The sequence below is a fragment of the Chelon labrosus genome (genome assembly GCF_963514085.1).
Source record: "Chelon labrosus genome assembly, chromosome: 6".
NCBI classification, from domain to species: domain Eukaryota; kingdom Metazoa; phylum Chordata; class Actinopteri; order Mugiliformes; family Mugilidae; genus Chelon; species Chelon labrosus.
In genome coordinates, this window is record NC_140342.1 from 16,827,276 (window position 1) to 16,853,360 (window position 26,085).

Sequence of the window (26,085 nt, forward strand, 5' to 3'; positions counted from 1 at the left end):
ATTCGTCCGACTTCCCAAGGTGGAAAGTTGGCTCAGGCGAGGCCACTTGTATGTTTGCAGCAGCAGCGGCGTCGAGATAGTTAACCGTACGAGATTTCCCCATCAGTCATCACTTCTTTTGGGAGGGCTGCAGTAATTGGACATATTTTCACAGTCGGTGCCGTTCGCTGTGGATAGTTTTGTAAATGTCGCGGTCTGGTCCTGACTTTAAGTGATTTGAGCCGTAAATGCCACAAACACTAAAATGCTCATCATTAGTAGCTGCGGGTACATCTCCAGTTGTAAAGCTGTTGGCACCAAAACCACGCGAGAGCAGAATGCTGCTTTGATTTGAAGTTAAAGTAAATTATTGTAATAACATGCATCTGGGTTTGGGTATTAGAAACCATTATCACATACCATGGAATACTAGACCACTTTTCAGATTAGCATCTCGACAGAACATTGTCAAAATTAAATAGTTTGAGGAAAAGCAGGGCGATGACTGCTACCCAAGAAACAACCCGAGGTATGCATTTGAAGGTTAATGGATTGCTCGATTGAAAGAATGCTTTTTTTGGATGCTCATGGTCCCCTGAGGAGTTTGCGGATAATTTGACTTTTCTTCCGCACCACTAGCGAGAGCATGTTTTCCCTTATTAAGACAGAAACAGCTCGGCGTCCTCGGAGGACCGCGATCCCCCGACTGTTCCGTCATGACGTTGGTATGTTTGGCTTTGAATTAAACGCTCACACAATTGAATTCACCGCCGTGAAATTTGCAGTTGGAGATTAAATTCCAACACGATAATGCTAATAATTAGCAACTGGTTCATGACCAGTTAAAAAACATACAAAAGAAAATGTCAGCATGCTAATGGGTTAATCTAAGACCTGCTAAATATATAGTAAAGTAAACTGCAGTGGTTGACCAAGTGCTTTAATTTAAAAATAAAGGAACTGAAATTCAGGAGGAGCACAGTGGTATTTAAGGTTGTTCTATTTCTGGGCATTTAAGGCAGAGATACCAAACCACACAGACTGGCTTTGAGAATAGAAATGGCTCCTCCATTTCTAATCCGGATTGTTATTGACAGCCCGTCATTTATATCTTTGTCCCATTTGCCTCCATTCATTATTTACACTCGTGAAAAAACAAAGCTTTACTATCAGCCTGCTGTCTGTCTGACAGCGCAAACACTTTCATTTTCATGTAACTGAAAATTGAAAATAAACGATCCCTTTTCATGTATGACTCGAAGTATTGAAACTCGGGGGGGATCACAGTGTGACGTGACACATGGGTAGCACATTTTCAAAAGAGATGCCAGTTGGGGGGAGAAAAAAAAAACACATATAAAGAAAAACATATTAGTGAGTGCTGCGGCAGCATTAATCGTGCCAGTTGTATTTATTTTTAAGAGCGATGTGACGAGAGTGCATCATTAGGCTACGGGAGTGGTGAACAGCAAACTCTGGACTGAAGGCAAGAATTCTCGAAAAAAGCAAAAAAAACAAAAGGTGATTTAAATCTTCTACAGCAGCTAAGTGTGGGCAGAGCAGTGAAACAAGCAAGAGACGGCTCGCGCATATTATTATTTACAAAATTACACATTCACATCAAAATTTAAGTAGTATTATTAAAGATGATTTGTGTTTGAACAGAGGTTAATATTAACCCAGTTTGCATCGTGTGCTGTCGCTGTTGTATTGACGGGATGTGCCCGGGTCCCAGGAGCCGAAGCTGATGTAGTCGGCCATCGACTTGCCTCCAGTTAAAGCCAACCTCTGCGCTGTTGCCGCAGTATTGTCATACCATGATTAGTGGAAGCCAGTTAGCTTAGTCTTAATATTGTCATCACGTTCGAAACAAGAATCTTTGAGCTGCAGCGTGGGTTTTTCCAAGGGGTGGCACAAAAATTGTGTTTTATTGGAGTTTTGCACTTTCTATGGAGACAGAAGTGTATAAGTGTTCTTAAATTATAATCTTTTTATTAATTACACAATCAACAAAATTGATGAAGATGCTAATTATGAAGTTAATACTGTTTTTTTCCCCCTCTGAACCCTGTTCTTGTTAGAATAGGCCAGGATCAATACATCATTACGTATGTCAATAATCAAAGGTGAATAATGATTAGGTTATTTTCACAGGGTTGTTCACACTACTGCAGATCTATCAAATCCCCCAGCTGTAGAGGATCAGTTCATCCAGGTTTACAACAGTTGGAGGGATGTGGGATAATATACATATATATATATTTTTTAATCTGAAAGGGTAAGCAAAGTATTGGTCCACTGACACCTTGTAATCTATGCAGTAGCTTGGCCATACAAGGTCATTTTCTGCCTTTTCCTTCATATCAACAGGAGTTGATATGAAGTTGAACGCAAATGTGTTTAAAAACGTCAGTTTTAATTAGGATACTGGGTTAAATTTGAGCCACAGAGTCTCACCCCAAAGCAGAAAACCATCACATAAAGTATGTCAGCTACTTCGACAAAGCAGTTCCAATGCGATATAACTAAAACACTAGAGAGAGAGAAGGCGGGATAGAAGTGTACCCTACATATATCAAACAAACTGTTTGTGTATTAAAGCATCCATGAAAGGTACACAGTCTTTACCCTCTGGAAGGGAAAGCCTAGCGCTGGCACGGTGAAACCTTGGCACGGTGACAAGTGGTACAGTTTGCTCCAGCACTGGAAAAGAAGCAGGTGAGACTGTGCAAAATACGTGCACTGCTGCTTCCTCCTACCACTGAACTACAATCAAATTACCTGTGCATGTTAAGCAACCGAATGCTTGTCTTTCTTGGCTAGGTTCTGTGTACTGCAACACCAAAACAACTTCCCAGTGGTATTCTACTTAATATGACACACATGAATTGATGGTTTTCCATCTCTTCGTATTCACTGAAGTTCAGTGCTTCATGTTGACTCCATCTAGAGATTGTTTTATGACTTGGTTTACTTACAAACTGTGTTTTGTTGGCTGGCGGAGCTTCGGTAATGGATTTGAGGTCCTCCACTGTTACTCTTTCCATGTTCTCCAACGCCGATCCAGAGTAGAGAACAACATCTTTCACGAAAATACTTATGGCTCTCAGCATGTAGGACACAAATAGGTGCATGTGGATGTAGTTCCTCGTGCAGTGTAATCGCCTGGGGGAGAAAACAAACGAGAATAGCACGGTCAAAGATAGATGCTGGATATTGTGTCTGTGCTATTTTATGTGGGTTGGCACACCTTCATGCTAGCGCGTGTAAGTATTTTCACACAGCACTCATCGTAATTAGAGGCAGCTGAATTCCACACCGACTACAACACATTCTTGAGATTTAAAGGCTCGAAACACGCAAATATTGAATTGCCGCGCACAAAGTGAGCAGTAAAAGCGAAATTGCAAGCATGTGTTGAGGCGCTGCGAAAGCGTGCAAATTCACTTCCAGGCAAACACGAGTTCATCTGTCAAAAAAAGCCACGTTATTAGAGACGGGGAAAGAAAGTCAGTGATAATATTTATGAATATTTATCAGTCAGACAGTCTAAAGTCAAAATCCTAAACCATTACTGATGAAATTAGATCCCTGGATCCACAATTATGTCTATATGTTTTCTAAATCCTCATTAATGAGCAGAATTATTGACAAGCTACCTGCAGGAAGGCTATTGATTCAGGAAAACCAATCTAGCGTATAGTTCCCTGGTGAAAACCCCTGCACACACAACTGCTAATGTGAAATATCTCTTTTCTCTCCCTGGAAAACATTTATGAGCTCTCCTGTCTAAAAGCTGATGTGTTGAGGGGGGTGGGGGTGCATAGCTAGAGCACAGAGTCAGAATGTCAGATGGGCCCCTGGGATAACTTATTAAAGTCAATTGGCCCGTAGATTTCCTGGTGCCAGTTGGGAGCATTCCTACAAGCCTCTGAGTGGCTGCCTGTACAGTAGGACACGCTGGTGGGAACATTGGTAAACAGCGCCTTCACATCGATTCCTGATACTCGCTATGCTCAAGAAAAATAAGCAAATAATGACAAATCAGCCCCGTATTCGCACATTTTTCCATACAAACGTCTTGTTTTTAAGCCTTTTCTTCATTTAAGAGCTCAGCACTGAAGATAAGAGAAGCAGACATACACAGCATCTGCAGCAAATCCCATTATATTACTATGGCAGCGGAAACAAAGCTCTTCAAATGCAGCGCTTCACCCTCAAATCTCTTAAAAAAAATAAAAAATAAATGCCACTTGAAATGTTTCAGTGGGGAAAAGGTAAAGATGAACCGCTCCCGACGCATTGTGGCTTAGGATCTGTATCTTCGTAAGCTCGGTGGAATTACAAACTAAGCACACAAGCTTTGGCTGAAACCTGAAATCAGCATGAAAACGACAAAGAGCCTAAATGTCAGACGGAGAAGCATGAATTCCTTTGAGCCCGGAGGCAAACTCCTCCTCAAAGGTAGATATATCACAGTCCGTTACAAGTCAAAGGTAACGTTTGATGCGGCCTGCATGCTGCACGTTCTTACCGCATCACTTTGTGTACGTTGCATCGCATGACTATCTTGTGGGGGGGGGATTGCATGATTTCGTGATGAAGATTTTTCTAATCCATCAAGTCTTCATGCAATTAATATACTCACTGCAACATCTCTGTATGTTTGCAGCTGATAAAATAAATAAATAAATAAATAAATCATGCCATCACGGCATTAAACGCACCTACTCCCTGTTTTGATCCTCCTCTGACATTCATTTATTAGCCCGTATCGACACGTCTCACTTGGGAACATTTGTGGGTTGAAAGGACTGAATTAAATAAATAAATAAATAAAACTCACCGAAAATATCCCAAGATGACGACAGCCACCATGAGTGATCCCAGGGAGATGGAGTAACCCACCGTGTAGATGAGATACAAACGGTGAAAGACCTCCTGGAGGAAAAGGATAAGGATAAGGAAGCGTTAGAAAGTCAGAATATCCCCTCTTTACTCAAGTGTTAGATGTCGATGTTGCTACGTTTTACAGAAATCGTGATGTGTGTACACAAAAAAAAAAAATAACTTGGCTAACAATTGTTTAAGGCGTGTATCACTGAAAATAACTATAGCGTCAGCACACTGGGCAGATGGGAATTTACAAATGCGCCTACTTTAGAGATGAATGGACCACAGGGTTGTGCTGGCAGAGTCATACACATATCGGCCATGAGTGGGTGAAATAATAGCCTACATAATAAAAACAATTTAGTAATTACGTTATTTAAAATGTGAATTTTTAATCTGGCTTGAAGTAGCAGAGATTCATGGAGCTATTCCTCGAGGGTCACTTTGGTCTGTTTCTGCAGCCCCGTCCTCTTAGCCCCGTTCCCACGCTGTCAAAAATCACTTCATTCTCATTTTCTACTCCTGGAGTTGATCGTCTTTAAGTCCTTGTCCTTCAAATTAAGTGAAATTCGGTCACCGCCTTTCATCCGTCGTGCACTCTCCTCTTCCACAACATCTCCACGTCACCCCGGTTGCCCATCCAGGGGGTCGGAACCAAAGTCAGGCTCCACCATCACCACCAGCAACTAGACTCCGGGGGTGGGGGTCCTGTCACTATCTGCTATCTTTATTTGGGAGTCTGCTCCACAATGTCACTTCTCATTGGAGCCAAAACATTTATTCTCACAAGCTCTTCGTACCACAGCACACTTTTCGCTCTTTACTTTTTTGAATTCTTCCTGACATACATTTTGTTTGAAGGCATTAAATACGTAAGGAAATCCGGAAATACACGTTGCTATTTGCTTTTTTAAAAATTTTTTTTTTACATATATCCAACTGAAAAATAGTGGTAACATGTGATAAGGTTAGCGTCCAGGTGGATGGTGGGCGGATCATTTATGCATGGATGTGGACACGGATGGCATCAAAGCCCATCATTAAGGCACATGAGCAGAATAGGTGTAGACCACCGTGTGATATGTCATGTTGTTTAGCCTTTCCTGCAATTAAAAAAAATCAACCTGAGCTCCCGAGTCAAACAAACTGTACTTTTAGTGTTGGTACTGTATATTTAAGTTAAGAATTTAAAAGTCTGAACAGAATTTATGTTATATATTGGTATTTGACTGTCTCCAAAACTATTCCTTAGCTGTTTAAAGGATTGATTGTACACTCCGAGGCTTCAGGCAAAGATATGTTTAAATTTTACGGACCGCAAAATTATGCTTTCGTTAAAAGTACACATGCAGATAAATGGGGGAAACTCTCAAACGTTTATACATGGCAACTTCTACCCCAAGCTTCAGCATGAGTTAACTTCAGTGAAATTGAAAATACATTGCCACCTGGTGACAGAAGTGTCTCAAGCACTCAGACGTTACTGAAGGGAACAGAATTTGACATGGGTGACGGAGCTGAGAAAGGCTGGGTGGGGTTTGTTTGATCTTCCAGCAGGAGGCTGGCAGCAGGAGGACGCTGTAAGGAGAGCCGCCGACCAAACCCTCTGTGCGTCAACACGCTAAATGGGCCGGGAGCCCTTTGTGATGCAACCAGATACCGCACTGCTGTTATCATTTAGAGCCAGGACCCCTGCACCAGAAAAACGTGTGTCTAAGTTGCGGTGGTGGTCCGCGGCATGGCATGGTTTCGCTGTGCGCGCTTCAATTCCTGCATATGTCATTTGTCATTAACTACTGCAGCTGCTCTTTTGGAAAACCATGAACATTTGAAGTCATAAAGGAGACAGCTGCATTGTATCATTTCATGGCAAGAATGAGATGGAATCAAAGTGTGACAGCGTTCACGGCCGCCTGACACACTGCTTTGCATTCAGTGTTACATGCAGTATTTCCAGCGTGTTTTCCAGCCTTCTTACAATACCCAGAAGAACTATTCACCGCCAGGATGACATATAAACCCCAATGCAATGATAGAGAAAAGACATTACGGAAGCAGCTGGCGTTAGGGTCATATCTATCTTTGAAAGTGGCAACGGGACTTAACAAAAAGGCTGCTGTGTTTGATTTTCAATTGTGGTTCAAGGGTGATGTCAGCACTCATGGCATTTATGATACTAGGTTTAATAATACCACACTATTTTAACTGTGTTTACATTTTACATCATTTAGAGTTCATTTTTGGAAGTACCAATTTAAGATTTTATATAAACGTTAACATGTATCAGTTTAAAAAACCTGGGAAACAAAACCATATCCTTGCATTTATGTGACCGGCTGCCATTATTTCTCCAAGGAGTCTCACAATGACGTATTTGTGTCTGAGCTTTCCTGAGGTTTCCAACCCACGCACGTAGCCTTTTGTACTGCCTCGTCAGTCTGGCTCACCCCGTAAAAACACCACCCAAAAGCTAGTTGGCGCTGTGACTTTTTTGCTATCCGGGTTAATTTTTGTTTCTACTTCCTGCTTCTCTTTCAACAAAGATGAGTCACACAAATGTTTGTATCTCCGTACCTCTTCAGTCAAACTTTCCTCGACGTGTTTCTTCTTTATTGATCCAAAACAATCAATTTGAAAACTGCGGAGATAGAGAAGCAGCCAGAAATACTAAAGCGTAAACACGCTACTACCAAGAGGACCAAACACAACTCTTGTGGTCTGCGTCACTGCATATGGTACGGGCTGTCGCCATAGCTACAGTATCAAATATGTGCAGAAGCACAGACCGCCTATTACAGTGTTTTTCAACCTTTTCTGAGCCAAGGTACATTTATTTCATTGAAAAAATCACAAGGCACACCAGCAACTGAAAATGTTGAAAAAATGAAACTCTGTAGCCTATATTAACAATACAATATCATTCTCGTCAAAGTGTCTTGAATAGGAATCAAATAAACACAAAGAAAAAAGTCTTATATATATACACAGACACTTGACAATGGCATATTATTTGCAGATAATAATTTTTTTTCAAAAAATGTTTTTTTTTTAGATCAATTAGGTGAAATTGTATAATTTCCCATGGCACACCTGACGATCCCTCACGGCACACTAGTGTGCCACGGCACAGTGGTTGAAAAACACTGGGCTATTAAGCCAACGATGAAGAGCCCAAAACTGCAGTTCCCCTTAAAGGCCTCTTGAGAAAATGGAGTCAATCCCCTATAGATGCTCATGTAAAAATGCCTTGTTTACTGCCTGATCTTATTTTTATTTTTTTTATGGCCCTCCTCTGCTCCGATCACTTGCCACCTCTTTGCTCCACTTTTTAATTCGTCCAAATAAGACAAGTCAGGCACTACCAAGGTGTCGATTACCGGAGCCACCACACTGAGTTTCAAGACCACTTCAGGAACCTTATGTGTGCTGTCTCAACAGGTTTCTTTATGCCAGTTTTGAGACTTTTGCGAAAAAGCCTTCCCCAGAGAGTTGAACCTGTTGTATTAACAAACTGATGCTCATGGTTTTGAAGCGAAAGTCATATTTAGGTCTCCATGTACATCTACGCTGCCATGTAGTGTTTATACAAGTAAAACATCAGTAAAATGTGCATACACTATGAACAGCTCAACTTTGCCAGAGTCCATTGTTCTGAATTTATCAATGTCGTCAAGTAACTGTCAGATTTAGTTGTGCACGGTGACTTCTTTGTTTTCTCTGACAGGAATGCTCCCTGGCAAAGACTAATGTGACATAGTTTGGATTTTCTATTTGAAATTCAGCTAATCGCGGCCATGCTCTCACAAAGTGACCACAATGCCATCCTGTCATTATTTCACTGTCATCGTCTCAACATTTCATTAAATGTGATTTAAGTTTCTTTGCAATGCACATTACTGAGAATACATGTCACAAATGTGTTACGCCATCCAAAGGGGATATAATGACAGGGTGAAATGCTGGAATGGTTTCCTGAATGGCTGTAATTTCTTAAGTGTGACAATTTACTCTGGTGATTTGAAAGGGAAGCAGTTTTATTGTGTCAAAGAGCGTTTAATGGAAATGAGATGGATCTCACCTTTTCGTGACTATGGTTGTAATGGTAGAGGAATTTTGCGCACTCGTTATAATTGGCCCATGTCTTGTTGACTGTGGCCAGCTCCCACGTTCCATTGTTGTCACACCGACGGTATGCAAGACCTAGGCATCAAGCAGAATATTCTATTTTTAATTACAGATTTCAAGCTGTGGCGTCGTACAAACTGCAAGAGAGGTTTCAGAGGGAGACTGGTTATCACTGGACAGAATGCAGGAGCACCAGAGTGCAGCCTGGTGCTCTTTAACAAATCTCAAACGTGCTTCAGGCTGTGAATGGCTAACTATATCCGGAGCCAGTCTTACCTTTATGGTTGAAGTCATAGATATACTCTGGACAGGCGGTGGACACGAGCTTTCCAGGAGCCCCTTCAGGCCAACAAACAATGCCATCCCATTCTGGGGCACAGAAACCATCTGCAGAGACAAAAGCAGTGTTGACGTTGTAAAACAGAGCCAGCTCAATTCCCCCATGGCTCCAGCGTTACAGTAAATGTCTATAGACATTTAAAAGAGCAGCAGAACAGCGTGTTTTCAAGGACTCTGTTGCCCTTTAAGAAGTAGGACAGATGCATGAACTGTATGTATATAAATTAGCAATGCCAAGCAGTCTTCTGTCTGTGTCGTAAGCAAGACTGTACATTTTAGTTTTGCACAAGGAGAACATGTTTACCACAAGAAAACACATACTCGTCCGTTTCCCATCTATTGTTAGATAATTAAGACTTCCAATCACGGAATTTCCCAACATGCTGACAACAAGTCAGTCCATTGAATATAATGCGTTCATTAAGGCCCGTTTGTTAGCTGCTGAACATTTCCATAACTGCTCCATTGTTCATAACATCGTACTGTTTTCTTATGTTGTGCGGAAATGGTTTTAGCATGGATCTCATTTAAAGATTCCCTGCAACACTGGCTGCATTGTGGTCCTCTAAGTAGCCAAATTGTGGACGAATAAAAGTCCTACAGTCCCTGAAATATGTTTTTGGACCTCTTTAAATGCCTAAAATTCTAATTAACAAAACTAAATTTCATTATTGATTTATCTCTAGCTTTTTTTTTTTTTTAGTAATCTGTAGTAGAAGACTGTTTTTCCTGAATGTTTGCACACAGGAAATGTGACCTCAGTGTTTAACCCACGGACACTTCCGCCTTGGATGTTGATAGCGAAGGAGCTGCTCATTCACTACCCACTACCCCCACACCATTATCTGTTAACTGTGTTGTCTAAAAATAATGAACAGAGCAGAATAGAAGGAGCTTCATTGACCAGAGAATTTGTATGTGGTCTTACCCTGGAAAAAAAAACATTTCCTCAAGATAACAACATCACATTTTCGAATGCGTGACAGCAAGTGCATATATAGATTCCCATGATGTGCACAGTGTACACTCTCATAATTCAATTTACTGTGTTTACTGTGTACTATGCTGTAGTCTACATCCTGCGTTACGTGCATTTTCCTACAGTTGCTGGGGTTCGCAGATGCAAAAACCAACAGTGGTTGGTCCGAAATGCATCTCTTCATCCAGCTCTCTAAGCTTTCTCTCCTTCACGCTGCCTACTTATTCTACATCTTCTGTTTTTTTGTGGATTAGCTCCAACTCCAACATGAGCCACTAAGCTCCACTGAACGCTGTTTTAAGTACACAGAGAAACACAGCTGACGTCAAGTAGAGTTTTAGCAGAACAATGCTGAGACACAGGCGCACAAGTATACAGGCTTAGAAAGGATTAGGCCAGTCACGTAGGCTTAAAGTGTAGGCTCTGCATAGATGTGCTGCAGAAGTATAAACCAAGCTCAATGAAAAATAATGTCTTCACAAATAGTCCAAACCCCCAATATTCAACTTGAAATGACCTGGAAAAACAGCAATTAATCACAATTTAAGAGTAAAAATCACAGAAAAGACTGATATTTGATGAATTATAAAAACCGGGGCCAACATATTCTAACACTGCCAGAATATATCTGATCGGAACGGCATTTCTTACTGAATAAACTCATTATTAAGCTTTGACGTGTTTATGAGGAAAACTGCGAATGCAAAAAGTTGGCGTGGAATCACTGAACTTTCACAGCCTTTTCCTCACTTTCCCGGGATTCCTCCGAAATTGCTGACAGCGTGCTGTTCTTGGAGATAACAAAACCTTTGCCGTGTACTTTCAGCAAGGAATGCACTATATAATCTATATTTACTTGAAACAAAAAGCTGCAGGTTCAAAGAGAGCGAGGGGAAAAAAATATCTAGTTTCAGAGAACAGAACCCCTTAATTGCCAGCTAAACCGTGAAACTCGGTCCTCTGATAGTGGGAGCAAAGTCCCTTTCCCCACAGATTCCTGGCACAAAAACCTCCCTTATGGCTTGGCATTTATGTTGTACTATTGAAAACATCTGTCCCACTTTGACCACTAATAAGTAGTTGAGGATAAAACTAAAACGATCCACTCTTTGCAGCAGATCCATTATTTTCTCATTCCTGTAATCAAACTTACAAAGAAACATCTGACGCAACGACGGCTTGCTTTTTATTTGCCTGTCACTTGGAGCGCAAAATTAAAGAGCAGACTGAGTGGAGCTGACTGATTCCTACAGATCTCTGGTGGGAGAAAAACAGAGTTTAGTTTTCGAAATCACACTGACCACACATCCTGGGAGTAAAAGTAGAATTAAAAGTAAAATTGCTGCTCACTTTTGCCATAGGTTTTTATTACACTAGGACCACCTACAAACAGGCTCAAATTAAATACCAAACACACACACACACACACACAGTATCATTTCCCGTAAATTTCTTGACCACGATTTAAATATAAACGCGGCTACGACGGGGAGTTTGGTATTAGTGATGTCATTCGGGTTTTAGGAAAGGTTTTCTTTCGCCCCCACCTCATTTGATTCTGACCTGCAGTCAAAACACATATTGCATTTAATCCTGATACATGCAACCTTCTGTAATGATTGCTGGTGTTATTCTACACGCAGACCGCGAGCTTGAAGGCTGAGCTATTTTCACACTGCAAGGTCTGGGGATTTGAACCCACATCCCTCCACTGTCCTTTCCAGGCAAACCTCAGTGTTCCCCTCAAAGAAAACCTTGTCTCAGCCGCGTGACGGCGACTTTTGTGTATTTAAAGTAACTAAACATGAAATAAAAACACACAGGCAAATTGTTGAAAGCGTTTCCGCCTCACACGCCTCACCTAATCGTTTTTTTTTTTTTTTAAGTCAACCCCTATTTGCGCGATCATTTCATTGATTTTGACAAATCCTACATCTGACACCGCTGCCGTTTTTGAAGTAGTCACCGTTCCTCATCTCCTATAATAGTTCACGAAACCACAAGTTTATAGTTACAGCACCAGCAAAAAAAAACTCTGGGGGTGGTCAGGCAGATCTGCAGGCAAGACAAATACAGATGTAAAGCCAAAGTCCTAAAAATGCATGCTGGCTGCTATTATGTGTTTACCTCAACCCACAGCTTCAAGGTCGGAGCACAATATAACCGGAAAGGAATATGTTGTATGTAAAAGATTGCAAGAGTGAACTTTATCCAAATCTCAGTGACCTTTTTAAGGAAAATACTCATGTGGGTTATCAGAAAGCACAAGTAATGCTCTCCTTGATCTCTATCTCACAATCTTGACAGTCTCCATAATTCTGCTCTACATCACAGCAAAACCACTACCCAGATTTAAAATGATTTCCACGCTACATAATTGCAAACAGCCAGATGTGACTCTTAAGTTCAAGTCAAGTTCAAATGAAGAAAAGTCAAAAGAATTCATGTGCCATTGAGTAATAAAAAAAAAAAATCTCAAATCAAGCACATTAAATGCGTACATATGTGCTTATTCGGGCATACGATACAACCACACAGGGAGCCTCTGTTTTCTGTATTAAGGTAAATATGTTTATTCTAATTTCTCCAACTGTTATGTGATTGAAGAGACATGTGCAACCTTCCAAAAGAGGTCACAAAGCAGCCACCACATGCAGGATGAGTCACATTCGTTGGATGCCAGCATCATCAGGTATGCAGGTCAGCCATCTTGTGCTGATTAGCCCCCAAAACCGCACCTCGAGCATTTCACAGAGTCCACTTCAGATATTCCTGATGGGCTTGTTAGAGTCCAGATTCAGTGTCGAAATTCCCCCTGATGTACAGACACCACAGCGGTGAAAGAGCCGCGCTGCGCTCTGCACTCCTGCAGCAGAAAGTATTTGTATTGAAATAATCAATGTATTAGATTTTTGATTCATTAAATCGGAAGGTTAAGGCGAGGGCTCATGATATGTGTTTTCTATTTGCATTTTCCATTTTTTTAATCATCTAAAACAACAGAAAGTAGCACAAAAGAATGAATCAATAGCTTAAAACAATTCTTAAATAAGTTTGTGTCTATCAACTGATTTATGAATTACCAACTGTTCCACCATTACAAAGATTTGTACCGCTCCTTTGTTTGTCCAGGAAGTATGAAGCTATAGCTAGCAGCTGGTTTAGCTTAGCTTAGCATAGCACAAAGACAGGAAACAAACCAAAACAGCTAGCCACAAAGTTTCCTTGCTTGTGTAATAAATCTCCCAGCATAAATATCCCCATGAAAATATAAATATATATAAATTATTTTTGTTTTTTAGATAATTTGTCAGTTAATTAGCTAAAAGTTGTCTTTTGGTACTGAGCTAAGCTAGCTGTTCCAGTTTTCTGTTCTTAGTGTGAGAAAAACTGCACCTTCACATTTAATGCATCTAACTCTCTGGAGAAAAAAAAGGCAAAAGTGAATTCCCCAAGTAATTAATTAAAAGAAAATGACGTTATGTAAATAGGCAAATAGTCTAGACTTGCGCGAAATGTTTCATTTGGTTTAATGCTACAAAATTATTAAAATAAACTGGATTTGACGCCACACATAGTAAATGTGCTTGGAGGTGTATGCTCAAGTGTGACACCAGGCCTGCCAGTCACTACAACCTGCCAGGATGGATTAAGCGTGATGGTGGTCAGATGAGCAGCGTAGACTCTCAGCTGAGAGGCAGGCTGATTGCTCTGCACTGCATTAGCGCTGAAGTCCATCTTGTTAAGTACGCTTTGAGAGAAAACCCAGTGTTATTCACTGCGAGCCCAGGGCAAACACGAGAATGCTGTTCGACCCCTGCAACTCTCAGTGGTAGCGATTCTGTCATATCTTCTTTCTTTCAAATTTAAGATTAAGATTCATGGACATTTGTCAAAACCATGAAAAGTTGGGAAATACCACAAGGGGAACAGGGAAATATTCGACAATAGCGTTTGTGTTCTGGGCCTGGAAGTAAACGCTTTTAATTATGTGTTTCATTTACAAGGGGTATCGTTTGGAGGGTCAAGGAATTCAGTGTGACCACAATGCAACGGGGTTAAAGAGAAAATAATATGATGGGTTTGGCTGTGGAATCCAAAATCCTCCCTAAACAATCAACTGGGAAAATGACAGTAACCACACTGAGATACAGTAGATGCTGGGGTCTGCTGGAAAATGGCGCTCTTCAGACACCCATGCGTACACAAATACACCCCAGGATCAGATTTTCTTCCAATCTCAGCTTCTGGAAAAGCCACAGGAAGAACATAGGAGACAAAGAAACAGTTTTTTTTTTAAATGCAGGCCTACCCATGAACTTACAGAACGCACTGAACTGTGCTTTTGAATTTGAGCATGTCAGCAAAAAGCAGACTAAAGTGGGCGCTAAAATGTTTGTCTTTCATGTTTTTCTTAAAGAAAGCAAGACGGTTCTTTAGAGTGCTGAAGCGAGAACCCGTTGATTAGTATACAATCAACAGTCACATTCAATCAAGTCAACAAGGCTGTCTTTACAGTCCGACGCATGCACCCTTTCACTCTTGTGATCATTGTGCAGGGATTTATGCAGTTTGCTCTTACAGTTCCTGGTAAACTTCACTATGTGTACTTATGATTTCTACCCTCCATCATTCTGGCCTCCTCCCAGTACTCTTCCTATGTCTGATGGCAATCCTCGCCTTGTACATTGCATTTCAAATCTGCTTCCGTGAGGTTATGTTCTGCGCAGCCTCCCCCCACCCCGGGGAATTTATTGCTCATTGAACATTTCGCTTTAGCTGGAATTCATCTGGGAGCTTGTTCAATAGCTGAACCTATTCTGAAAAAATGAAACCATTTATTTTTTTTTCTTTAAATATAGGGGTCAGTCTTTTCTGACATAAGCATCTTTGACAGAAATCTTCTCAAAAGACCTGAAGCAGGTACCAGAAAATCAGGCAACTGGAAACCCATTCAGGGCAAATGGAGTGCAAAATGTTCCAATTGCAAATTCACACATCCTACATAGGAACTTAAGTTTTTGAATTTCAGCTGTTAACTTGTAGCTGAAGTGTTGCGTTCAATATACTCAAACCAGAAGGGAAAGGCTTATAGATTGTACCCGTTATCTCTCGCACACTTCCATTCAAATCGGTGATAAACATGACAAAAATCAACACAGTGCTCCCTTTGTCATACTGTTTTAACAGGAGGAAAAGTCCAATCTGGTTAAATGACAAAACAGTGGCAACTTTAGCAACGACAATCCTGACAATCCCTTGATGATTAAAGCATGCAAGATTAATGCAGGCTAGACTGATGCATGCTAGAATGATGCGTGCTAGATTGATGCACGCAAGATTGATGCATGCAAGATTGCTGCGTCCTGGATTGATGTGTTCTAGATTGATGCGTCCTAGATTGATTGACACGTGCTAGATTGATGTGTGTTGGACTGATGCATGCTAGAATGATTAATGGATTGATATGTGCTAGATCGATGAATGCTGGATTGATATGTGCTAGATCGATGAATGCTGGATTGATGTGTGCTAGATTGATTGATGCATGCTAGATCGATGTGTTTTGGACTGATGCATGCTGGATTGATGAGTATTGGATTGACGCATGCTAGATGGATGTGTGCCAGAATGATGCATGCTGGACTTATGTGTGCTAGATTGATGCATGCTAGATTGACGTGTGCTAGCACTGTCACTGTAGCTTCACAAAGCCACCTGCATCCTTAGAGACTTTATGACTTTGTTTCTTCACTCACCAGGAACCTTGTGCTTTGACTTGATGTTCCCCTCACACTTCATCCTGGCCTTGAACAACAGGCCTATCTGTTCCTCTTTCGTCAGCACGTCATCTGCATAAACCTGCAAAAGAGGACGATGACAGGACGTTAATTAAGAGAAACATCAGAGTGTAGATGGTGGCGGCGGGCAAAATGCAAACTGTCAAACAAAAAGTCCAAATTACCAAAAACAAGGCTCATGAATAACATCATCTGTCAATATGACTGTTTTAAGGCAAGATCCTAATTCTGAAAATGACACTGTACAGTAAAAATGAGCAATTTATTAGTTGTCTAACTAAAAACTAAAATCGTACAACCACCGACTGCCTCCATTATACTGACAGCATTGTCGAAATTTCAAGTTTCCTTCACTGAAATATTTCCAGAAATATACACAAGGTATATGAGTGACTGCAGAATGGTTATAGACAGCCTGTTCTGTATCTGACAGATCAGACTGCATTGTATTTGGACCACATGGCCTATCTTCAGTGTTCGTGAGCTAAGCTGTGCATGCAAGCAAAAATAGCTGCGCATGCAATGCAAGCATGCAAGCAAAAATAAAAAATATATACGTTATAAGGGACTGATTCATTTCCTTGACTAAACAGTAGACTATCCATTTCACTGTTTATGTTCTCAGCTTGCATGCCTGTGGTTACATCCATGACTGATTGGACATGACAAAAATTACATTTTATTCCCAGCAATTTCTTACACCTTAAATAGTATCAGCTTTTGAACATTGCATCTGAGAGTGACGTGGGTCCTCAGGTGTGGTTTTCCAGTCGAGGGAACATTTTCCATTCTAATAGGTCACACTGACTTCGGTGTTTGCCCGCGGATCGCTTGTCGGCAATGATAAATGTGACTCTATTGAAAATGACCGCATTCATTTTTAACAGAGCGTGACAAGAAAAGTGGAAATGAGTACACAGAAACTCAAGCCCAGCGCTAAAACTACTAAAAGCATCGATCGATGCACAAATCGCCAGGATTTCCTCCACGGTCGCGCAGTGGCTTTCGTGGTGCTTTTTGGGCCACACTGCAGCAAAAGTGAAATATGTATCCGCACAATGTAACATAAACTAACACACGTCTGCCGTACAGTTTTAGCCTGGAGGAGCGGCAAAAAAAACTCCCCGTCTTGTTTTTTTTGGTTCAGTGATCCAGAGCAAACAGTACAAATTAAAGACAGACGTCTACTCAGAGCGGCTGACTCCCTGGCTGCAGTTGCATCTGTCAGCTCGAGACACAAATTACACATCTAGATCTCAGCTTTATCAAGAAGTGGGCCAGTTCACACAGTAAGGGGAAATTATATTTTGTCATTTAGTTTCCGTACTCACAGTCAGAAGGAAGCAGTTAAATGCATTCACAAATGCAAGTAAATCCACTTGGTAACATGCATTAGAGCCATTTCCATTGCAAATCAGATTTTGTAAAATCTGATATACAGTACATACATCCAACTAAAGTGAGAGGTATTCTTAGGCTTTTCTTATATAACTAGTATGCTCTGTTCAGTTTGTAACTACTATTTGATTTAACTGATTTGCCCATCTCTCCTTTATAAATAAGACTTTAATCTCAACAATATGCACATACGTCTGAGGATGGCATGTTGATGTTTGCATTCGGGCCTCTATGAGAACTGTGTTATATCCAATGGCAAATAATTCTTAGTGCAGACACTGACTGTATCTCAAGTGTTGTTTCTGGTGCAAACAATATTCAAATCCAAAGTGAGGGTAGCCCTAAAACAATAGGCGGAAAACAGAGTACACAAATGTAGTGTAAAGTAATAGTGAAGCAGTGTACTCACAAGTAAAATGAGCCCTTATGCAACAATGGGATCGCTGCATTATTTCACATTTGCTTAATATTCACATAATTATGTTTATTGTTGTTTGCTCACCACGACTGGGCTGCTTATGCTGTTGCTGCAATAGAAAAAAGGCTGCTAAGAATGCAATTAATTATTCATGCTTATTTATTTACTTATTTTCTGATTAGTTGATTAATCTGTTGATTATTTTCTGAGTAACTGATTAATCCTTTGGATTACTTACCACTAAACAATAACCATCCTTTTCATTACTAAGCTTTCAACATGTTTTTTATTAAAATCTCATATACTGTATTTACATATGTTGCATATTCTAAATGATTAAATGTATTGCAAATTGCAAATATGTAAATATATTGTATATTGAAGCAGACAATTTATTTTTCAAGTAGTTGATTAATCACAAACAACCTCTGCTACTAAACTTTCAAACTTATTCAAACGTTTTCTCTCGTTAATGGACATCTACATCCTTGCTTACAAATGCGCTGCAAAGCAGTGTTGCCATACAGCCACTAACATCTGTTTAGCAGTTCTTAACAGATAACGACACAATGACGACTCCTGGTCACTGAACAACAACCACAAATGGGCAAAGCCAAAGCAAGTAGAGCTCCCCCTGGTGACTGGCTGCAGTATAGGTCATAAGCTCCACCCCCTCCATGTTAGCGGATGGGACTTGGGCCGAACTAAAACACTAAAATACACATCAAAAACATTTTTTTTTTTCAAGGATGGCTTCTGTTATATGTCATATGACGCTATAGAAACAGGATGTGACATGATAATAGAGACTACCAGTTGCCATGCCAACCGCTCTATTAAGCAGTGCATGAGCGTTGTTTTTAAAAAAAAAATATATAAGTACAGTGTATAATCAAACATTTCCTTATAACTGGTGGAGGTAGAGCAGAGCGCAGTATTAATAAAGTATTTCTGGTCGGGACATCAATATCGTGGCTTTGCGTGGCTCCACTCTCGGACCGTACCGCGCAGACTCTGGCTCCAAACTCGCAAGATGCCGCTGCCCGAATCCCCGGGAAAATAGCTTCAGTTTGGCCAATATGAGGAAGAGGCGCCACGTCCATATATATACACAGTCTATTGGTCCAAAAGGTTACACTTTTGATAATCAAGTTCACGCTTTTTCATTTAATTTTCAGGGGCCGCAATGAACTTTGAATGTAAACTCTGAGATGCATCTCTGTATTTTTCACAAACGGACACATAACTGAGTGATTAAGTGATTATGTGGATGTGTCTTTGCGGCCTTACAAGGAAGCACAGCACACTAACAGAATCTACACCGCTGTAGTTGGCAGCTACAGCTTACATTGAGAACCAGCTCCTTCAGCAAAGCAAACCTTGGATCCCTTCCAGACTTTTAATGCCGTCTCTGGTGCCTGTTCAGAATCTTAAACAACCTTATAAGTAACTTCTAAATCTTCCTGCAAAGGGACAGGGAGCGTTTGGGAACAAAGACGTGTGTATATACATTGTCTCTGGTGCGAGGGTGCGATTTCACGAGTTTAAAATTAAACTGCAAATACCAGGCCGTTGTGGGTTCGCTGCATACAAACCCACAATACCTCAATCCATCAATATTTTCACTACTTTCAGGCCTGAAATAAGGATGTCCAGTATGAGAGCTGAATAAGGTTACAGAATGAAGACGTTTATGGCTTTGCACGGTAAACAACCACAGATGGAACAACATTCAACCGCAGGCGAACAAGGATAGATACTACCTGTTTACTGTACTAACTATGCCAATATAGAATATTCCACTGACAGCTCCTGAGACGTGCGCACTATTTTCATCTGAATAACTGCCTGGTGTTACTTTAGGTGAAAGCTCAACCCGTCGGAAACCAGAAACAGCAAAATCTGGATGTTGAAAGTGCTCTGGCAGGAAAAGTGTTGCTCTCTCTTCTCTCAGTTTAAGAGGAAGATATTCCTCAACTAGAATGTCAACCAGTATTTTACACTTTTAAATCTGGAAGCGCATCAGCTACGGACTCAGTAAGTGAGACTGCTGTTCCAGCACATTAAGAACAAATCTCTTAACCTTTAAGCCCCAGTGAAACATTAAACTAAAACGAGGCGCGGAGTTTCAGGGTTTATTTTCTTTCTCAAAAACTACAGGAACGTCTTTTTTCATCCGCAGACTCCCACTCGCAGGGATGCAGAGGAGTATCATTTACCATTTCAAAAAGAGGATCCTGGGTAATAAGTGTGCCCCCTGATTATTTCTGAAAACTATTCCTCCTCCCCTGGCTAGAATCCAAACCTCCAAAGTAAACACGACTCTCACAGGGAGAAACGTGGACATTCTTATTTACTGCATTTCATTCAAAACACAGTATTCTTTTTGTTAAATGCTTTTTGAGAGCGCGCCAGAATGAAAATTAGAAAAATACACAGCATATAAATATGTGTGTTTTCATCACCGGTCGCTTGAATACAAACTCCACTTGAATAAACCACAAGCTTTCTATTTGTCTTCGCAAACTGCGGCTTGATGACTTAAACTGCAGCTCTCTGCAAGAATATAAGACCAATATTGAGAGAACTGTATTTAGGCTGCTCTGTCAAGAGAGAGTTGAACCACGAAGACTAAATACTAACGCTATACAGTATGGCTGTGAAGGCACATTTAGGCGTACAGTTTAGTTTGCTATTTCCAGCAGTCGGTTTCTGCAGTATTTCAGTAACTTAATGCAATGTATATTTATTTATCAATGTTTAACTTGTCTGGCGCAACAAATGAGTATCTTCAGTGTTCATTTGTTGATTTTCAAATATTTCGCAGCAAGTTTTAATAGCCAAAAAGGGCATTAAAAATAGAGTCGTGCGGATAGACGCCATGCGTACATTGAGTGGAGACACTGGGTTTCCGGTGCATTAGCAGCAGCCTTTATTGTAGACAGACTTGCGGTTATTTTTTTCAAGAAAGTTGTGGTTGACCAAAGCCATTTCCTGAAATGCCCCACAGTGAATCAGTCAAACACTGGCGCTTGTGAGGTAAACTTTCATTAGAAAGCACAAAACAAAAAAGGATCCAAAAATTTAAGCTGAGCCGCAGAAAAAATAACAAAAATAAAAAAATAAGAAAACACAGATTGTAATTATCTGCACTGGATTTGGGTTCAAAGTGTAGGGTTCATATCAGTGTAAAAGAAACAAAACGCTCGTTCCAAAATCGTGGTGGCGGAGAAGAGAGTATTTTTGAACAAAACACCAAAGCCTTTGGGGCCTCGAACCTCCCACTGACCTCCCTAAAAACTGAATCAAATGGAAACTTCTCTGGCAGTATACACGTATTTTTAATCAAGGAAATGCGTCCTGGTCTTATCTATAAAAAAATAAAAATAAAAAAGTAATAGCTGAATTAATAAAGGTGCAGCTTGGTCTTATCAGCTTTATTTGATTTAGTTATTGCGGCTTTACCTGCGGGAATGCAGCTTAGATCTGTCACACAGCCCTGAGAGAACCTCTTCTAGTGAGAGGAAGCACACGTTAATTCAGCTATTTTATCAAATGAGGCAATCAAAGCATGGTCGAATGGTGTCAGTGGAACAGATATAACCTGGAAGTTTTATAGTAACGTGCAAGATGATGAGTTCAATGACAGCTTTTCATCAATATATGATATTACACATCTGGCCTACGGTTACAGTCTTTGCATTATTTTAGTATTGTCTGTTCACATCACAGCTATAACTGCTTCTAAACTAAACTTCCGTCTAGTGTTTCTTTATCCAAGTCATAACTCAAACCAGAGTGGACTACAGACAGACGTACTGTGGGACATTAATCGGTCAGGTCAACCGAAAATCTAATCTGAATATTATTCATTTGACATTTTAGAAGTTTTCATTTCGTGGCGAACTTTGCATAATTCTCAAAACCAACTGCAATAGTAATCAACCCGTTAAACTGTTTACAAATGTGAGCGGAGGAGGGAATTGAGACACGCTGCAGACACACAAACACACACACATGGTCTCACATACTTGTGCGCTTTCAGATGTTTTCGCTGACCTCCGATCACGTCCCCGGCAGCACTCTGACTGGAAACACAAACCGTATTAATTCTCTCTATCACTTCAGAGCCATCCAATAATGCCTCTCTCTGTTAGCCGATCCGTCAGAGAGGATGATTTTTAGGTAAATGCTTGCATAAAGTGAGACTTTCCTTTCCAGATCACACTTCATCACATGCATGATAACTAATATACAGATAATATTTACTCTGGTCGCTGTAAAGCGCCTCCATTATGGGAATACAGAAGAATGTTTGTTTTATGTACTTGTTTTGGTCATTTGCCATTCTTTACACCATAGGCTAACATTCACTTCCTTGTTGTTGGCATGTATTCAAAATTTGATCCCGAGGGCTTTTGGACTTTCCTGTATGTTTTTTCTTTTGCAAAATAGCGGGGTCTAGAAAATTATAACTTCACTGAATCTAGTTTTTAATGGCCTGTCCACAATCTGGAAAAAACACGAATATGTTACTTCTGACATATTGCACCGCATGAATGTTTTAGCGGATGAGGTTCCTGGATATTATAAACTCTATGAGTCAGTGCCACTCCTCTTCAACTGTGCAATTTGCATTTGATGATAAAAACCACAAACCACAAGACTGGTTGTCCCTTGGAAATGCTTGCAGACCACATTCTGACTTAAAGCAGCATTTAGTTCCTAATTATACCCTGCTCTGGTCGTAATCCTGAAGAACAGCACTTTTGTCCTTGATGGAAACATTGTGTGTGCTCTGAGAGCGTTCGAGGCAGATAGCTGTGATTGTGTTGTTCTCTCACATTGAAATGCGTCCGGGCGCTTTTGTGATTTAATACAAAACGCATTCCTCCAGGAAAGCAATGCAAAGGCAGCGTTTTAATTTTCATCAAAGGCTTAAAAAAAAAAAAAAAAAAAAAAACGGTTACGCAACAATCAAATGGACCAAACATTTCGTAATATCCCGACGGGTGTCACAGAAGTGTCAACTGATAATACTTGTGGGAGACTGCTAGCAGGACATTGTCTTTCAATAAATCTATGAGGATTATATTAAATATATCGTTTTTTTAATCTCTAAAAGCATTTTCAGACATTGTCGATCATACAGCCTTACGACAGACTGTAGCATTAATGGAATATGATACCCTCTCAGACACAGCTTCCCACATCAGCAGTAATCCTCTAAATGACAACAACTGATGTCAAAACATGAAACGACACCAGCACATCCAACAAGCATATTCGCAAATAGACTTCAACCATTCAAAATTGATTGTTCGTTTTTTTCCCATTTGTCAGTATCAGGGGCAATAATAAAATAAGAGTCATACTTGTGGGTCAGTCTAATTGCGTCCCTTCAAACGGCCTCGACCTACTACAATTGTGAGAACTAAACAGGTGAGGCTGCCAAAAGTAGGGCTCTACAATATTTATTAGCACGGACAGGCAGATACAAATGGACTCATCCATTTTTTAACGAGACTTTCGTGAAAAGACGCACTCCGGCAGGGAAAAAAACAAAAAAACAAAACAGGTTGAACCTTGAAGTGTCTGAAAGCTTTCTCAAGGTACGATTTATTTATTTTTTTCTCCACAAAAGGTCTCATAAATAAACGATGGCAGTGAACTCACGGTCAGGTCATGTGGCTCAGGTGAAGCAGGTTTTTTTTTGTCTCAGTTCACTCATTTTCTTTTTCAAAACCGCCTCAAACGTTTCTCTGTTTGAGCTCCTAATTAACAGCAAACAGAGGTAATGTGGTAAAACCTTGTTGACGAATCCCGTCTGTCTCACTGTCGACACCGTAATTAGTTAGCTTCAATTAGTTTTTCCGTTCATGTTACACTTAATCACAGAGCAGAAGTGTCAAAGACTAATCCCTTCACTCGTCTAAATGAGCGTCGTCAACAATTGTTCATTCGCAGCGCGCAGGTTATTCTGCTTCTTCTGGCTCCGTGTCAACAACCGACAATTTCCTGTTCATTAATTACGCGCTCAGTTAACACCTGCAACACTTCTAGAAGATGAAGAAAGTATATTAAAATTGTAATTCTACCGTTATGGCTTCCAGGCCTCAAGACCTGCCTCCACATTTGTTGGTGTTTGGGGAGTTCATTAGGTAGTTCAGGGAGTAGTTCATTAGTCGTGATGACTGACACCTAGATCGATTCAATTGATAATCTATATCTTTAGGTGTCTGAGCAGTCTCTCTCTCTACTTTGGTTTGGCTTGCTTGAGCTGAGCTTTGGCTTATCTTGTGTTCTTCTAGTCTAGCATTCAAACCACAGACAGTATAAAGATGGACGGCGTAATTGCGCCTTAAAAGTGAAGCCAAAGCAAGTAGAGCTCCCCCTGGTGTCTGGCTGCAGTATAGGTCATAAGCTCCACCTCCTCCATGTTAGTGGATGGGATGTGGGCCAAACTAAAACACTAAAATACACGTCAAATATTTTAATATAATGTTGATGCATGTTCAAGTGTCAATTTTTTGGATCAGTTTCGTTAGTTATTTGACAGCATAGAAACAGGATGTGACATAATGCACCAATATAATCCAACATTTCCTTGTAACTGGTGGAGGTAGAGCAGAGCGTCGTATTATTTAAATGAAAATGCGAGTGAGTCTGGCTGAAGTGTGGTTGGGTCACCGATATCACGGCTCCGCGTGGCTCCACCCGTACTCTGGCTCCAAATTTGCAAGAAGCCGGGAAAATAGCGTCAGTTTAGCCATGGAAGGAAGTGGCGACACACTGTCCACATTTATACAGTCCATGATTCAAATACACGCACACTACTGACATGACTGATTTACTGATGGCACATTTGAATTGAAGTCTATACAATAAATTTACTTTTATTTCAAAGATTCACGCGTGTTTTCCACATTTTGTCCTTCCTTTGAGCCGGGTCGTGACGCTACATAAAGTGTACCCTGTGACATAACCAGCAACAAAAGAGCTCGACACAGCAATCAGGGCCGCGGCCGTGCTTTAACATTTGAGTGAAGAAGTGCAAAAAGGTGACACATGTAGAGGGCAACACTCCAATCAGCCCCCTCTTCCACCGATAACCAAAAGGGCACCATGCAGTTTGCTAAAAACTAGGACAAGGGCAGTGTTTGTATAAGGCGCCTAATTGCAACTGCCTTCCCAATAAGGACTCCAAATTGTAGGCTAATTAGGCTCCGCTTAATCACCCAAGGTGTCTCTCATTGCCTGCTAATATTCCACCCTTCTGACTGGCTTATTGAAGAGGCTGCTGAGAGCGGACCTTGTGCTGCAGATGGCCGCCGTGATTGAAGTGCTTTCCGAGAGAGCGCTGTTCTATCACAAACAGAATGTGAAATTACAAAGCAAACACAAAAGTCGTGTGTCATTTCGCCTCGTTTTTATCCCCGGGCATCGCTGTAGGGGCGCACATGGACAACGCGCACCGTAATTTCCAGCAAAGCTAGCTCACTTGAAGCGCAAGCGATTCAGAGATATCACATAAAAATCTCTTTGTAGCCTCAACCAAGCCACTACTGAAGATATTGTTGTTTGTTGTTCTGCAATATACAAAGCCCCCATGTCCCCATTTGCCCAGCTCGCTCTACAGAAACTTGTTCTTTTATATTTATGTTTCTATAAAGCCTCGAAATTACATGCCGAGACATAATATAGTTCGTCATTATAAAAACATGCAAGGTTGTTTTTTTTGCCCACAGATACAGATAAAGATGCTCAGACTGTCTAGTGAGCAAAGAAAATCCAAGCAGACACGGCAGGCAATGTTCACAGTGTACTCCAACTGAGAGGGGCTGCAACTGACCTGTCAGCATGAGCTTTCCATTTTTCACTTGCCACAAGGTCACAAGTGCTGATGTCTTTGAACACTTTTTTCTATTTGACTGAAAATTACTTGAAATCATCGGTAGGGGGAAGCGGCAGGAGCAAAAGGCTAACAGCGACAGAAGGTCCAACATGACTTTGAACAAATCAACATGTGCCGTGCACTGGCCGCTAAAGAGGGAGCGATAACACAAGATAATCTATATGTATCATAACGGTTTGCAATGTTGCCCGATGACAAGGAGCTCGTGTTAAATTGTAGATAATATGCTGTGCATCTC

At 40.7% G+C, this 26,085-nt stretch overlaps 1 protein-coding gene across 1 annotated transcript in view; it reads right to left on the reverse strand.

Moving 5' to 3' along the window:
• The window catches only part of pth1r (parathyroid hormone 1 receptor), a 46,965-nt gene that overhangs the window by 8,396 nt on the left and 12,484 nt on the right, over positions 1-26,085 (reverse strand). Inside the window, exons 2-6 of the mRNA XM_084546052.1 lie at positions 16,075-16,177; positions 9,274-9,384; positions 8,951-9,072; positions 4,826-4,920; positions 2,958-3,144 (exon numbers count right to left, since the gene is read on the reverse strand). Of these exons, the coding sequence (XP_084402178.1) occupies positions 2,958-3,144; positions 4,826-4,920; positions 8,951-9,072; positions 9,274-9,384; positions 16,075-16,177 (618 nt within the window). The remainder of the gene's footprint in view (positions 1-2,957; positions 3,145-4,825; positions 4,921-8,950; positions 9,073-9,273; positions 9,385-16,074; positions 16,178-26,085) is intronic.